Source organism: Heptranchias perlo, unplaced genomic scaffold (genome assembly GCF_035084215.1).
Source record: "Heptranchias perlo isolate sHepPer1 unplaced genomic scaffold, sHepPer1.hap1 HAP1_SCAFFOLD_392, whole genome shotgun sequence".
Lineage (NCBI taxonomy): Eukaryota > Metazoa > Chordata > Chondrichthyes > Hexanchiformes > Hexanchidae > Heptranchias > Heptranchias perlo.
In genome coordinates, this window is record NW_027139404.1 from 22,624 (window position 1) to 39,816 (window position 17,193).

At 49.3% G+C, this 17,193-nt stretch overlaps 1 protein-coding gene across 1 annotated transcript; it reads left to right on the top strand.

The window, feature by feature from the left end:
• The first annotated feature begins 7,960 nt into the window (after positions 1-7,960).
• LOC137312033 (mediator of RNA polymerase II transcription subunit 11-like) lies at positions 7,961-14,084 on the top strand. The gene is made up of 3 exons (XM_067978824.1): positions 7,961-8,177; positions 9,988-10,118; positions 12,085-14,084. Exons 1-3 carry the CDS (start codon positions 8,093-8,095, stop codon positions 12,223-12,225), a joined length of 357 nt encoding a protein of 118 aa, XP_067834925.1. The 5' UTR covers positions 7,961-8,092; the 3' UTR covers positions 12,226-14,084.
• Positions 14,085-17,193: the final 3,109 nt, after the last annotated feature.

Below are 17,193 nucleotides of genomic sequence, written 5' to 3' on the forward strand. Positions count from 1 at the left end.
CTGTAAATTGCTCGGGGGACGTCGTCTCGTCATTGTGGGGGGGGAAGGAATTTAAAAAGGCAAGTCGCTGCTTACGTAGACACAAGTGAGGCAATTGGGGCTGGGGTGTGCCTCACGCAGGCCCCAGCTTGCTGAGACTCGGCTCAGCATCACATTCTTCGGACCGTCAAGCCCTGTCCCAATAAAAGCTAAAAATACCCTTCAAGTGTTTGTTTCTTGTTGTTGCTCTGACGTCAGAACAAACCTTGTGTAGAGCAGGCTGCGGGCGACAGGACTAAAAACGTAGGCCTCATCCTTAGAATAAATTGTTTTAAAAGGAATTTGTTACACTGCCAGCTGTTTCTTCGGGAGCAGGGCAAGAGGGAGCGGGGAGGGGGGGAACGGAGAGAGGGAGGGGTCTTCGAGGATATCCGTCACCAGTGATTTTAAAGCTCTGTTTTTGAGCAGGGGGGAGAATTTGGCCCTGGATAATAAATCCGACGGTTACAAGGCCCCGTGTTTCTCTCGTCTCACAGCTGGCTCAGAGGGCTTGTTTTCTTTTTAACAAAAGCTCCCGTAGGCTCGTTCCCCACTGTTGCGCTCGATCTCGCTCGCCGGCCACTTCAACAGCTGTTGTAGATGGGATAGCCCAACGCTCTTTCCCTGCCCCCTGCCCCCTCCCAAACCGAGTACCTCCTCTCACCTCCTGCCAATGTCCCAGCGCCTGCCTGTTGCCAAATGGATAAGAGGCAGGAATGGAGTGGCACAAAGTGGGGAGGAGGGGTTGAAATCCTGGCCTCTGTTCTCAAGGTTTCCTTGCCCTGAAAGTTCATCCAGGATCTCAGTCACCAGTTGGTCCTGTCACAAGCACAGAGAGAGAAATGAGGAAAAACAGACAACAGTTTTTGGTTGAAGTTTAGAAGTTTCGAAGTAGATCCTAATGAGTCCTTGGACTGTTGGGTCCAAAACTGGAGGACTGACCTGAACGAGTAAAATCGATGGCAGGCCAGAGGGAGGGGGGGGGGGGGCAGTCAGTCTGTACTTCAACAGGTTAGTGTGAATCAGGGAGAGAGGGAGAGAAACAGAGGGAAGAACGAAGGAGAGACAAAAAGGAGAGAGAGAGAGAGAGAGAGAGGGAAAGAGACAGAAGGGAGGGGGAGAGAAACAGCGGGAAGAGCGAAGGAGAGAGAGAGCCAGAGGTGGGAGAGAGAGAGGGAAAGAGACAGATGGGGGAGGGAGAGGGAGAGAAACAGAGGGAAGAGTGAAGGAGCGACAAAGAGAGAGAGAGAGAGAGGGAAAGAGACAGAATTCCTAGCTTCTTACCACTTAGAAAATACTCAAATCTATCTGTTAGCAGATTTTCCCATTACTGTCGCTACAAAAGGGTTGTTAATCCTTCAACAATAACTTCCGCGTGATACAAGCCCAAGTGGTTATAAAGTAGCAAGCTTTAATAGATTGACTCACAACAATATTAAAATTATAATATCTTCAGATTACATTAAATGGCAAGCCATCGATACAACCCAGTTTCCCACGAGTTCAGGATGATCAGACCTGACCTCCACGGATGGCAATGGACTTCCGACTGTCCCCTCTCGAGAGCTCTAACTTTTGGGAGGGCGCGTGCCTTATCTTTATACTATTCGGCTGCGTTGTTCTGCACGTAAGCATCTCTGTCCTTATCTCCCGGTTGTAAACCATCCCACTGTGCTGAGTCTGGCGAGAACTAAGGATGTCCATGCTATGAAAGGGCGACTACCATATCCCTTATCACTGCTCCATAAACAGTTTGTTCCACCTCAGCCTTGCTTGACACCTGTGACGTCTATTGTTTACATAGCCTTTCACTGTTATCAGTTGTACGTTTATACTATTCTGTACAAACTCTCTCTTGACTTTTACTTGTTTTTTTCACCATTCTAATGTCTCTGAATTTTTTAAAATGACCCCTTGGGTTTCTGTAAGTTTTCTTTCTCGCAGAGATGCTGAACTTTGCCCCCCGCCCCCCACACTTTGACATCCGCCCTCTTGCTAAGATGCTTGGTGCCATGCCAGACTGTATCCTTGTCTCTGCTTGTTTCAAACCGTATTCTTACACTATCTTTCTTAGGTCCAAAATGGATGACCTTACACTTCCCCACATTGAACTCCATCTGCCACAGTTTTGCCCACTCACTTAATCTCTCAATGACCCTTTGCGACTTTCTGCTCCCATCTACACTCCTGCGGAGGAGCGAAGGGATTTAGGGGTCCATGTACAGAAATCACTAAAAGCTAGTGGACAGGTACAAAAATTAATTAAAAAGGCTAATGGAATGTTGGCCTCCATCTCAGGGGTCTGGAACATAAAGGGATGGAAGTTTTGCTACAGTTATATAAAGCTCTGGTTAGACCTCATCTGGAGATACTGCGTTCAGTTCTGGGCACCGCACCTCAGGAAGGATGTATTGGCCTTGGAGGGGGTGCAGTGTAGATTCAACAGGGGCTAAAAGGGTTAAATTATGAGGACAGGTCGCATGGACTAGGTTTGTATTCCCTCGAGTGTAGAAGATTAAGGGGTGATCTAATTGAGGTGTTTAAGATGATTAAAGGATTTGATAGGGTAGATAGAGAGAAACTATTTCCTCTGGTGGGGGGAGTCCAGAACAAGGGGGCATAACCTTAAAATTAGAGCTCGGCCGTTCAGGGGTGATGTCAGGAAGCACTTCTTCACACAAAGGGGAGTGGGAATCTGGAACTCTCTCCCCCCACTACCCCCGACAAAAAAAACCTGTTGAGGTTGAGGGTCAATTGAAAATGTCAAAACCGAGATTGATAGATTTTTGTGAGGCAAGGGCATTAAAGGATATGGAAAAGGTGAGTAGGTGGAGTTAAGATACAGATCAGCCATGATCTAATTGAATGGTGGAACAGGTTCGAGGGGCTGAATGGCCTCCTCCTGCTCCTACATTCCTACCTGTTGGCAGGTTCCCTTTGAACCTTCCTCCTGACTGATTATGTTAAAACAGAGGAAAATCCCAGGTGGGAACCAATCATCACTGACACCAAACTGCCAGCCTAAAGGCTTGTCACTGTGAACAAAACTAAATTTTGATATTCTCGGTGTCAGAACTTCCTGTTTAAAACCTGCACAACCCACACAATTTCCTTCTGCAGAGGAATTTTGCTCTATTTATTTTTAAATGGTATGATGATTTAATTTAGCAATGCATCCTCTCTAATTACTGAGGCCCATAAGGTACAATTATGGTATCTGTTGTTCTGCAGAATGTCAGGCAACCATAATGGGTGTGGCTCTAACCTGCTTGGAGACTGCCCGTCATCCTGGCCACGCCCACTCATTTGACAGACAGCCTTAGGGGATATCCATAAATGTCATCTTTTGGCAGTAGTGTACAAAGACTGGCCATTTGGTCACCTCGCAGCTCCCCCACCTGCAAAAAAGACCTGAATATAAAATCTAACATTTAATCTTGCAGCAGTGATACAGTTACAGTAACATTAACCGTTCCCCTCCCCCTCGAAGACCCATGTGGAGGGAATGACAATCATGGACGCTCCCTTATTGGAACATCAAATTTAAAAGTGAGAGTGGAACTGTCACTCTTCCTTTACTTGAGTTGCAGCTACTCCATCAATTTTATGCTAGACAATTGCGGCCAGAAGATGAGTTCCCCATCACTATTTTTTCTCCGCATTCCATTACATTCAGGCAATTTGAGCAGTGATTCAGGAGACCATAAGGGGCATCAGTGGCTGCAGAGAAGCCAAATCAAGGCTGTTTGGGCCTATTTGTTACATTGTTTCTATTTGTTACATTGTTTCTATTTATCACATTATCCCCTGTCAGTTACATTGTTTCCATTTGTTACATTGTTTCTATACATCACATTGTCCCCTGTCAGTTACATTGTTTCCATTTGTTACATTGTTTCCATTTGTTACATTGTTTCTATTTGTCACATTGTCCCCTGTCAGTTACATTGTTTCCATTTGTTACATTGTTTCTATTTGTTACATTGTTTCTATTTATCACATTATCCCCTGTCAGTTACATTGTTTCCATTTGTTACATTGTTTCTATACATCACATTGTCCCCTGTCAGTTACATTGTTTCCATTTGTTACATTGTTTCTATTTGTCACATTGTCCCCTGTCAGTTACATTGTTTCTATTTGTTACATTGTTTCTATTTGTTACATTATCCCCTGTCAGTTACATTGTTTTAATTTGTTACATTGTCCCCTGTCAGTTACATTGTTTCTATTTGTTACATTGTCCCCTGTCAGTTACATTGTTTCTATTTGTTACATTGTCCCCTGTCAGTTACATTGATTCTGTTTGTTACATTGTTTCTATTTGTCACATTGTCCCCTGTCAGTTACATTGTTTCTATTTGTCACATTGTCCCCTGTCAGTTACATTGTTTCTATTTGTCACATTGTCCCCTGTCAGTTACATTGATTCTGTTTGTTACATTGTCCCCTGTCAGTTACATTGTTTCTATTTGTTACATTGTCCCCTGTCAGTTACATTGATTCTGTTTGTTACATTGTTTCTATTTGTTACATTGTCCCCTGTCAGTTACATTGTTTCTATTTGTTACATTGTCCCCTGTCAGTTACATTGTTTCTATTTGTCACATTGTCCCCTGTCAGTTACATTGTTTCTATTTGTCACATTGTCCTGTCAGTTACATTGTTTCTATTTGTTACATTATCGCCTGTCAGTTACATTGTTTCTATTTGTCACATTGTCCCCTGTCAGTTACATTGTTTCTATTTGTTACATTGTCCCCTGTCAGTTACATTGTTTCAATTTGTTACATTGTCCCCTGTCAGTTACATTGTTTCTATTTGTCACATTGTCCCCTGTCAGTTACATTGTTTCTATTTGTTACATTGTTTCTATTTGTCACATTGTCCCTTGTCAGTTACATTGCTGCTATATGTTACATTGTCCCCTGTCAGTTACATTGTTTCTATTTGTTACATTGTCCCCTGTCAGTTACATTGTTTCTATTTGTCACATTGTCCTGTCAGTTACATTGTTTCTATTTGTCACATTGTCCTGTCAGTTACATTGTTTCTATTTGTTACATTGTCCCCTGTCAGTTACATTGTTTCTATTTGTTACATTGTCCCCTGTCAGTTACATTGTTTCTATTTGTTACATTGTCCCCTGTCAGTTACATTGTTTCTATTTGTTACATTGTCCCCTGTCAGTTACATTGTTTCTATTTGTCACATTGTCCTGTCAGTTACATTGTTTCTATTTGTTACATTGTCCCCTGTCAGTTACATTGTTTCTATTTGTTACATTGTCCCCTGTCAGTTACATTGTTTCTATTTGTCACATTGTCCTGTCAGTTACATTGTTTCTATTTGTTACATTGTCCCCTGTCAGTTACATTGTTTCTATTTGTTACATTGTCCCCTGTCAGTTACATTGCTTCTATTTGTTACATTGTTTCTATTTGTTACATTATCGCCTGTCAGTTACATTGTTCTATTTGTCACATTGTCCCCTGTCAGTTACATTGTTTCTATTTGTTACATTGTTTCTATTTGTCACATTGTCCTGTCAGTTACATTGTTTCTATTTGTTACATTGTCCCCTGTCAGTTACATTGATTCTGTTTGTTACATTGTTTCTATTTGTCACATTGTCCCCTGTCAGTTACATTGTTTCTATTTGTTACATTGTCCCCTGTCAGTTACATTATTTCTATTTGTTACATTGTTTCTATTTGTCACATTGTCCCCTGTCAGTTACATTGTTTCTATTTGTCACATTGTCCCCTGTCAGTTACATTGTTTCTATTTGTCACATTGTCCCCTGTCAGTTACATTGTTTCTATTTGTCACATTGTCCCCTGTCAGTTACATTGTTTCTATTTGTTACATTGTTTCTATTTGTCACATTGTCCTGTCAGTTACATTGTTTCTATTTGTTACATTGTCCCCTGTCAGTTACATTGTTTCTATTTGTTACATTGTCCCCTGTCAGTTACATTGTTTCTATTTGTCACATTGTCCTGTCAGTTACATTGTTTCTATTTGTTACATTGTCCCCTGTCAGTTACATTGTTTCTATTTGTTACATTGTCCCCTGTCAGTTACATTGTTTCTATTTGTTACATTGTCCCCTGTCAGTTACATTGTTTCTATTTGTTACATTGTCCCCTGTCAGTTACATTGTTTCTATTTGTTACATTGTCCCCTGTCAGTTACATTGTTTCTATTTGTTACATTGTCCCCTGTCAGTTACATTGTTTCTATTTGTTACATTGTCCCCTGTCAGTTACATTATTTCTATTTGTTACATTGTTTCTATTTGTCACATTGTCCCCTGTCAGTTACATTGTTTCTATTTGTCACATTGTCCCCTGTCAGTTACATTGTTTCTATTTGTCACATTGTCCCCTGTCAGTTACATTGTTTCTATTTGTCACATTGTCCCCTGTCAGTTACATTGTTTCTATTTGTTACATTGTTTCTATTTGTCACATTGTCCTGTCAGTTACATTGTTTCTATTTGTTACATTGTCCCCTGTCAGTTACATTGTTTCTATTTGTTACATTGTCCCCTGTCAGTTACATTGTTTCTATTTGTCACATTGTCCTGTCAGTTACATTGTTTCTATTTGTTACATTGTCCCCTGTCAGTTACATTGTTTCTATTTGTTACATTGTCCCCTGTCAGTTACATTGTTTCTATTTGTTACATTGTCCCCTGTCAGTTACATTGTTTCTATTTGTTACATTGTCCCCTGTCAGTTACATTGTTTCAATTTGTTACATTGTCCCCTGTCAGTTACATTGTTTCTATTTGTTACATTGTCCCCTGTCAGTTACATTGTTTCTATTTGTTACATTGTCCCCTGTCAGTTACATTGTTTCTATTTGTCACATTGTCCCCTGTCAGTTACATTGTTTCTATTTGTCACATTGTCCCCTGTCAGTTACATTGTTTCTATTTGTCACATTGTCCCCTGTCAGTTACATTGTTTCTATTTGTCACATTGTCCCCTGTCAGTTACATTGTTTCTATTTGTCACATTGTCCCCTGTCAGTTACATTGTTTCTATTTGTTACATTGTCCCCTGTCAGTTACATTGTTTCTATTTGTCACATTGTCCCCTGTCAGTTACATTGTTTCTATTTGTCACATTGTCCCCTGTCAGTTACATTGTTTCTATTTGTCACATTGTCCCCTGTCAGTTACATTGTTTCTATTTGTCACATTGTCCCCTGTCAGTTACATTGTTTCTATTTGTCACATTGTCCCCTGTCAGTTACATTGTTTCTATTTGTTACATTGTCCCCTGTCAGTTACATTGTTTCTATTTGTTACATTGTCCCCTGTCAGTTACATTGTTTCTATTTGTCACATTGTCCCCTGTCAGTTACATTGTTTCTATTTGTCACATTGTCCCCTGTCAGTTACATTGTTTCTATTTGTCACATTGTCCCCTGTCAGTTACATTGTTTCTATTTGTCACATTGTCCCCTGTCAGTTACATTGTTTCTATTTGTCACATTGTCCCCTGTCAGTTACATTGTTTCTATTTGTTACATTGTCCCCTGTCAGTTACATTGTTTCTATTTGTTACATTGTCCCCTGTCAGTTACATTGTTTCTATTTGTCACATTGTTTCTGTTTGTTACACTGTCCCCTGTCAGTTACATTGTTTCTATTTGTTACATTGTCCCCTGTCAGTCACATTGTTTCTATTTGTTACATTGTTTCTGTTTGTTACACTGTCCCCTGTCAGTTACATTGTTTCTATTTGTTACATTGTCCCCTGTCAGTTACATTGTTTCTATTTGTTACATTGTCCCCTGTCAGTTACATTGTTTCTATTTGTTACATTGTCCACTTGTTGTTTTCCCCTTTTTCTCCCTCTCATTCGCCGTCCCACTCCTTCCGGCGCTGTTGCGGGATCCGCTCCTCGGTTGCTCTCTGCTGCCGCCTCATTCTGTCTTCTTGTCGGTCTCTGTGCTGAGCAGGAAGCCTGTGTGGTCCGAGAGCCGAGAGCCGAGCCGCCGGGTTAAAGCCTTGAGCCACATTTCGGCACAGAGAAAAACAACGCTCCCTGTCCCCGCCATGGGCACCTACGGACCGGCTAACGAGAAACTCCGCAACCTGGAGGAGATCGAGAAGGAGATCGCGACCATCCTTCAGAGCGCAGGTGGGAGGGAGAGTGAGTGGGAGGAAAGAGAGAGGGGGCAGAGAGAGAGAGAACAAAGAGATGAGAGAAAGGAGAGAGGGATGAGAGGGGGAACAGAGAGAAAGGAGGGAGAGAGCGATGAGAGGGGGGAGAGGGATGAGAGGGGGAACAGAGAGGGAAAGGAGAGAGGGATGAGAGGGGGAAGAGAGAGAAAGGAGGGAGAGAGGGATGAGAGGGGGAACAGAGAGGAGAGGGATGAGAGGGGGAACAGAGAGGAGAGGGATGAGAGGGGGAACAGAGAGGGAAAGGAGAGAGGGATGAGAGGGGGAAGAGAGAGGAGAGGGATGAGAGGGGGAACAGAGAGGGAAAGGAGAGAGGGATGAGAGGGGGAACAGAGAGAAAGGAGGGAGAGAGCGATGAGAGGGGGGAGAGGGATGAGAGGGGGAACAGAGAGGGAAAGGAGAGAGGGATGAGAGGGGGAAGAGAGAGAAAGGAGGGAGAGAGGGATGAGAGGGGGAACAGAGAAGAGAGGGATGAGAGGGAAAGGAGAGAGGGATGAGAGGGAAAGGAGAGAGGGATGAGAGGGAAAGGAGAGAGAGAGGGAGGGAAAGGAAAGAGAGAGAGAAAGGATAGAGGGATGAGAGAGGGAGAGAGAGAAAGAGGGAAAGGAAAGAGAGGGATCAGAGAGGGTGGGAAAGGAGAGAAACAGAAAGGAGAGAGGGAACAGAGAGGGAAAGGAGAGAGAGAGAGAGAAGGGATGAGAGGGAGGGAAAGGAGAGAGGGAGGGAAAAAGAAAGGAGAGAGGGATGGGAGGGGGAACAGAGAGAGAGGAGAGAGAAGGGAGAGAGGGAGATGGGGAAGGGGTGGGGTTCGTGTCAGGGGGCAGTTTGCTGCCCGGCGGGTGGGGTAATTCCCCCTGTTTAATGCACGGTTACATTTTACCGATGGGATTCCCACCACCATCCGTCCCCGCCCCCAACGAGACCCCCCCCCCCCCACCAAAAAAGTGTTTTTGTGTCTGCAACCAGGCTGAGAATTAGCAAATGGTGTCCAACAGAGATGGTCAGCTCAAGGGGGCACGGGGCGGCGATGGGGTCAAGGGGGCACAGGGCGGCGATGGGGTCAAGGGGGCACGGGGCGGCATCGGGGTCAAGGGGGCACGGGGCGGCATCGGGGTCAAGGGGGCACGGGGCGGCGTCGGGATCAAGGGGGCACGGGGCGGCGTCGGGGTCAAGGGGGCGCGGGGTCAAGGGGGCACGGGGCGGCGTCGGGGTCAAGGGGGCACGGGGCGGCATCGGGGTCAAGGGGGCACGGGGCGGCGTCGGGGTCAAGGGGGCACGGGGCGGCGTCGGGGTCAAGGGGGCACGGGGCGGCGTCGGGGTCAAGGGGGCACGGGGCGGCGTCGGGGTCAAGGGGGCACGGGGCGGCGTCGGGGTCAAGGGGGCATGGGGCGTCGGGGTCAAGGGGGCACGGGGGGGTGTCGGGGTCAAGGGGGCACGGGACGGCGTCGGGGTCAAGGGGGCACGGGGCGTCGGGGTCAAGGGGGCACGGGGCGTCGGGGTCAAGGGGGCACGGGGCGTCGACGGGGGCACGGGGCATCAACGGGGTCAAGGGGGCACGGGGCGGCGATGTTGGGGTCATGGGGGCACGGGGTGGCGATGTTGGGGTCAAGGGGGCACGGGGCGGCGATGTTGGGGGCACGGGGCGTCAACGGGGGCACGGGGCATCGACGGGGTCAGGGGGCACGGGGCGGCGGCGGGGTCAAAGGTTGACCTGTTTTGGAGAAGGTTCCTCACTCTCTAACCCGTTCTTTCCGCTCTTGGTTGCTCAGCCAATGCCATCCTGGAAATGTCGAAGGAGAAGCCGGCTGAACGGACCCTGGACCGTCACGCCCTGCAATTTACTGCCTCGGTCCAGCGCGTCGAAATGGAACTCTCGAGTCAGATCCGCTATCTGACCCAGGTGAGCAGGAATCGGTTCAACCTCAACTGTAGATCCGTGAGGAACTGGCCCATAACTGGGGCCCTGGTGAACTCACCTGTGGCTGAACCCTCATCCCCCACCCCCTCCACCACCCCCTCCACCACCCCCTCCACCACCCCCTCCACCACCCCCTCCCCCACCCCCCTCCCCCACCCCCTCCACCACCCCCTCCACCACCCCCTCCACCACCCCCTCCACCACCCCCTCCACCACCCCCTCCACCATTGGCTCCCAGTCCGCCAACGCCTCCATTTTTAAAATTCTCATCCTTGCTTTCAAATCCCTCCCTGGCCTCACCCCCCTCCCTATCTCTGTAACCTCCTCCAGCCCCTACAACCCTCCGAGATCTCTGCGCTCCTCCAATTCTGGCCTTTTGCACATCCCCGATTTCCATCGCTCCACCATTGGCGGCCGTGCCTTCAGCTGTCGAGGCCCTAAGCTCTGGAATTCCCTCCCTAAACCTCTCCGCCTCTCTCTCTCTCTCCTCCTTAAAACCTCCCTCAGTGACCAAACTTTTTGTCGCCTGTCCTAATGTGTCAAATTTTTGCCTGATAATCGGTCCTGTGGGACGTTTTACTACGTTAAAGGCGCTATATAAATGCAGGCTGTTATCGCACTGCCGGGCTGAGCTGAAACCCACAGTGAGACACCAGCTCCCAGGTTACTCAGCAACCCCTGGATCTCTTCCTTCCCTCTGGTTCCTCCCCCCCACCCCCGGACTCGGGTTCCACGCACACCCAGCGCAGCCCTCTGGCACCTCACACGAGGCCAGTCTTCATTGTATGAGCCCGAGCTATTGGATCATGGGGTGCATCGCGGCCAAGCCCATCGCCCACACGCGTGCGATCGGGAGGGGGATTGTCGACGTATTTACACACCTCTCCGCATTTCCTAACCTAGCCAATCCAATTCCACCACCTAGAATCATACAGCACAGGAGGAGGCCATTCGGCCCATCGTGCCTGTGCTGGCTCTTTGAAAGAGCTATCCAATTAGTCCCACTCCCCCTGCTCTTTCCCCCATAGCCCTGCAAATTTTTCCTTTTCAAGTATTTATCCAATTCCCTTTTGAAAGTTACTATTGAATCTGCTTCCACCGCCCTTTCAGGCAGCGCATCCCAGATCATCACAACTCGCTGCGTAAAAAATAATTCTCCTCATCTCCCCTCTGGTTCTTTTGCCAATTATCTTCAATCTGTGTCCTCTGGTTACCGACCCTCCTGCCACTGGAAACAGTTTCTCCTTATTTACTCTATCAAAACCCTTCATGATTTTGAACACCTCGATTAAATCTCCCTTTAACCTTCTCTGTTCTAAGGAGAACAAGCCCAGCTTCTCCAGTCTCTCCACGTAACTGAAGTCCCTCATCCCTGGTACCATTCTGGTAAATCTCCTCTGCACCCTCTCCGAGGCCTGGACATCCTTCCTAAAGTGCGGTGCCCAGAATTGGACACAATACTCCAGCTGGGGCCTAACCAGTGATTTATAAAGGTAACTTCCTATTAACCCGTAGTCAGCCGCACTCTCACCTCTGAGTCAGAAGGTCGTGGGTTCAGGAGTTCTGAGCTTATAATCTCGTCTGACTCTCCCAGTGCCGGTACTGAGGGAGCGCCGCACTGTCGGAGGTGCTGTCCTTCGGATGAGACCTCAAACCGAGGCCCCCCCCGTCTGCCCCTCTCACGGGAGATGTAGAAGATCCCAACGGCCACTATTTCCAAGTTCTCCCCGGTGTCCTGGGCCAATATTTATCCCTCCGATTAACCGGTCAAAATATCACATTGCTGTTTGTGGGATCTTGCTGTGCGTAAATTGGCCGCTGCGTTTCCTACATTACAGCAGTGACTGCTGTTCACTGTAAAGCCCTTTGGGACATCCTGATATAAATGCAAGGCCTTTTTTTTTTTCTTTCTTTCCCCCCGCCCCCCCTGTCTCTTTCTCCCTCGAAGGTCGCTACGGGGCAGCCGCACGAAGGGTCCAGCTATTCCACCAGGAAGGATGCGCAGATGGCGGTGAATCGAGTGGAGTACACGCACATGAAAGTGCGGGACCTCGTCAAGACCTGTGAGCAGATGCTGGAGCAGCCGTGAAGTGAGACGATGCTCTGTGAATTGGTTTGATGTTCGAAACCCCCCTGACCCTGGTTGGGGGCCCCCTTGTCCATCCTGTAAGACAGCTCTCTGTGCTCCACTGTGCCGAGGCCCTGGTAATCTGTCCGGTTACCTTTGATTGTTGCTTTTGGTCTTTGAAACTTTTCAGGCGAGCATCAACCCCTTTCCCCCCCCCCACCTTCTGAACAGGAATCGGCAAAGAATCATCACTAACTTTTGATTTAATCGCAGGTAAAGGGAAATGTTAATGTCTGAAACGGCGAGCCGGTGAGCAGAGGCACGTCTAGTCGCCTCAGCAGCCAGTCTTCCTCTCTCCCCCGACCCCCCAGTTCCTCTTTCCCCTCAACCCTCCAGTCCCCCTCTCTCCCCCTCCCAATCTCCAACCCCCATTCTCTCTCTCCTCTGATCCCATTCCCATTTTCTCTCCATCCCTGACCCTATACTCTCTCTACCCCGACTCCTAGTCTCCCTCCCCCTGACCACCATTCCCTCTCTTCCCCCCACTCCCCAGTCTCCTTCTCTCCCCCACACACCCCTGACCCCAATTCCTGTCTCCCTCTCTATCCCCCACGCCCTCTATCCCACCCCGCCCCCCCCCCCATTTCCCAGTTTAGCTCTCCCTCTTCCCAAAACTCCCCTATCTGACCCCAACCCCCAGGCTAGTGACCCGGGTGTGACCTTTCACCAGTCGCACTGACCAGGGGTCTCCACCCGAATCAGTAGCCTGTCTCTCTCTCTCCCTTTCAGACGCTGACTGACCATCGCTGTGCCATTCCAGTGTGTGTAATTTGAGGTTTCCGACTGTTTTTCTTTCTCTCTCACTGGCTCAGGGGAGCTGACTGACCCCCTCGTTGAGGTGGGGTGGGGGTCCTGATTATAAACGCAGGTGCAGCTGGGACAGGGTCTTGTATACCTCCTGGTGTGCGGTCAGCTCGCCCCACACTGTGAGGGGGCTCAGCTCCCCTGTTCCCCCCACCCCTACAAAAAAACCGTACCTCAGTGCCACGGAGCGGGACAGAAGCAGCCAGGGACTCTGGCTAGACGTCGCCGCCTGCGAGTTCAGAGGGCGCAGCGGGCAGGCTATTTGACCATGGGGGGCGGGATACTGCAGCAGAATCTGCTGCAGTATCCCGCCTCCCATGGTCAAATAGCCTGCCCGCTGGGAGTGCCATAGCAAAGTGGGGCGGGGGGGGGTGGTCAAGCCAGTCCGTGTACCCCACAAGAGGCAGCGACTTGGTGGGGTACGGTTTAAAAGAAGAGGTCGCCTTGCATTTTAGGGACCCTGTGTGCATCAGATCTTGGTGCGTGGGGACGGTCCTGAGCCGACTCCCACCGTGTCTTTTATCCCATCGACAGCCAAGAATCGTATAAACCCTGGGAGTTGGCACAGGGTCCTGTGCCCGCTATGCCATCCCCTCTTCCCGGACTGCCAAACGTAAAGCAGCCCCCCCCCCCAAAAAAAAAAAACCAGGGTAAAGTTACTGCTGATTCTTTGTCCACGGCGTGTGACGGTTTTAAAGTGAGGACGTCCAGTCTCTCCGCCCTCGTCTTCTCCCCCCCCCCCCCCACACACTCGGCAATCGCACAGGGTGGGGCGGGGGGAAAGAAATGAGGGGGGAGTTTTCCGAGTGCAGGAATGTTGGTTTGCGGAACGGGGAATGCGAGGTTGGGAACGTACGTGTTGTGAGCCAGTCGCAAATGTCGCTTGCTGCAGCCGGTGGGTGTTTTTTGACCCGGTGCCTTGACGTTACTGTATAAATGTGGACGTTTTATATTGTTCTGTATTTTACATTTCTGTATCCGCAGGGACCCCCCCCTGCAATAAACAGAAAGCAGCATGTCGTCTGTATCTGTCCTTTGCGTCGCACTCTTTCCTGCCATTCTGATCGCAGCGGGTTTCTTCTATCGCACTGCATGTCTCACCCAACGCCAATCTGGGAGCTTCTCTTTCCCCCCCCCACCCAGCCCTCGGTGGTCGACCAGTTAAAGGCACCACTTCACGTTCAGCTCATCCAGGAATGTCCTGGATGAACCTGTTGTACCACCGTGTGACCAGTAGGTGGGGCTGCTGTACCACTCTGGCCAGTAGGTGGTGCTGCTGAGCTCTTTACTCTGTATCTAACCCTGTGCTGTACCTGTCCTGGGAGTGTTTGATGGGACAGTGTAGAGGGAGCTTTACTCTGTATCTAAGCCGTGCTGTACCTGCCCTGGGAGTGTTTGACGGGACAGTGTAGAGGGAGCTTTACTCTGTATCTAACCCCGTGCTGTACCTGCCCTGGGAGTGTTTGATGGGACAGTGCAGAGGGAGCTTTACTCTGTATCTAACCCGTGCTGTACCTGCCCTGGGAGTGTTTGATGGGACAGTGTAGAGGGAGCTTTACTCTGTATCTAACCCGTGCTGTACCTGCCCTGGGAGTGTTTGATGGGACAGTGTAGAGGGAGCTTTACTCTGTATCTAACCCTGTGCTGTACCTGTCCTGGGAGTGTTTGATGGGACAGTGTAGAGGGAGCTTTACTCTGTATCTAACCCCGTGCTGTACCTGCCCTGGGAGTGTTTGATGGGACAGTGTAGAGGGAGCTTTACTCTGTATCTAACCCCGTGCTGGACCTGCCCTGGGAGTGTTTGATGGGACAGTGTGGAGGGAGCTTTACTCTGTATCTAACCCCATGCTGGACCTGCCCTGGGAGTGTTTGATGGGACAGTGTGGAGGGAGCTTTACTCTGTATCTAACCCCGTGCTGGACCTGCCCTGGGAGTGTATGATGGGACAGTGTAGAGGGAGCTTTACTCTGTATCTAACCCGTGCTGTACCTGCCCTGGGAGTGTTTGATGGGACAGTGTAGAGGGAGCTTTACTCTGTATCTAACCCGTGCTGTACCTGCCCTGGGAGTGTTTGATGGGACAGTGTAGAGGGAGCTTTACTCTGTATCTAACCCATGCTGTACCTGCCCTGGGAGTGTTTGATGGGACAGTGTAGAGGGAGCTTTACTCTGTATCTGACCCGTGCTGTACCTGTCCTGGGAGTGTTTGATGGGACAGTGTAGAGGGAGCTTTACTCTGTATCTAACCCCGTGCTGTACCTGCCCTGGGAGTGTTTGATGGGACAGTGTAGAGGGAGCTTTACTCTGTATCTAACCCGTGCTGTACCTGTCCTGGGAGTGTTTGATGGGACAGTGTAGAGGGAGCTTTACTCTGTATCTAACCCGTGCTGTACCTTTTTTTTTATTCGTTCACGGGATGTGGGCGTCGCTGGCGAGGCCGGCATTTATTGCCCATCTCTAATTGCCCTCGAGAAGGTGGTGGTGAGCCGCCTTCTTGAACCGCTGCAGTCCGTGTGGTGACGGTTCTCCCACAGTGCTGTTAGGAAGGGAGTTCCAGGATTTTGACCCAGCGACAATGAAGGAACGGCCGATATATTTCCAAGTCGGGATGGTGTGTAACTTGGAGGGGAACGTGCAGGTGGTGTTGTTCCCATGTGCCTGCTGCCCTTGTCCTTCTAGGTGGTAGAGGTCGTGGGTTTGGGAGGTGCTGTCGAAGAAGCCTTGGCGAGTTGCTGCAGTGCATCCTGTGGATGGTGCACACTGCAGCCGCTGTGCGCTGGTGGTGAAGGGAGTGAATGTTCAGGGTGGTGGATGGGGTGCCAATCAAGCGGGCTGCTTTATTTTGGATGGTGTCGAGCTTCTTGAGTGTTGTTGGAGCTGCACTTATCCAGGCAAGTGGAGAGTATTCCATCACACTCCTGACTTGTGCCTTGTAGATGGTGGAAAGGCTTTGGGGAGTCAGGAGGTGAGTCACTCACCGCAGAATACCCAGCCTCTGACCCGCTCTAGTAGCCACAGTATTTATATGGCTGGTCCGGTTAAGTTTCTGGTCAATGGTGACCCCCAGGATGTTGATGGTGGGGGATTCGGCGATGGTAATGCTGTTGAATGTCAAGGGGAGGTGGTTAGACTCTCTCTTGTTGGAGATGGTCATTGCTTGGCACTTATCTGGCGCGAATGTTACTTGCCACTTGTGAGCCCAAGCCTGGATGTTGTCCAGGTCTTGCTGCATGCGGGCTCGGACTGCTTCATTATTTGAGGGGTTGCGAATGGAACTGAACACTGTGCAGTCATCAGCGAACATCCCCATTTCTGACCTTATGATGGAGGGAAGGTCATTGATGAAGCAGCTGAAGATGGTTGGGCCTAGGACACTGCCCTGAGGGACTCCTGCAGCAATGTCCTGGGGCTGAGATGATTGGCCTCCAACAACCACTACCATCTTCCTTTGTGCTCGGTATGACTCCAGCCACTGGAGAGTTTTTCCCCTGATTCCCATTGACTTCAATTTTACTAGGGCTCCTTGGTGCCACACTCGGTCAAATGCTGCCTTGATGTCAAGGGCAGTCACTCTCACCTCACCTCTGGAATTCAGCTCTTTTGTCCATGTTTGGACCAACGCTGTAATAAGGTCTGGAGCCGAGTGGTCCTGGCGGAACCCAAACTGAGCATCGGTGAGCAGGTTATTGGTGAGTAAGTGTCGCTTGATAGCACTGTCGACGACACCTTCCATCACTTTGCTGATGATTGAGAGTAGACTGATGGGGCGGTAATTGGCCGGATTGGATTTGTCCTGCTTTTTGTGGGCAAGACATACCTGGGCAATTTTCCACATTGTCGGGTAGATGCCAGTGTTGTAGCTGTACTGGAACAGCTTGGCTAGAGGCGCAGCTAGTTCTGGAGCACAAGTCTTCAGCACTACAGCTGGGATGTTGTCGGGGCCCATAGCCTTTGCTGTATCCAGTGCACTCAGCCGTTTCTTGATATCACGTGGAGTGAATCGAATTGGCTGAAGACTGGCTTCTGTGATGGTGGGGATATCGGGAGGAGGCCGAGATGGATCATCCACTCGGCACTTCTGGCTGAAGATGGTTGCAAACGCTTCAGCCTTGTCTTTTGCACTCAC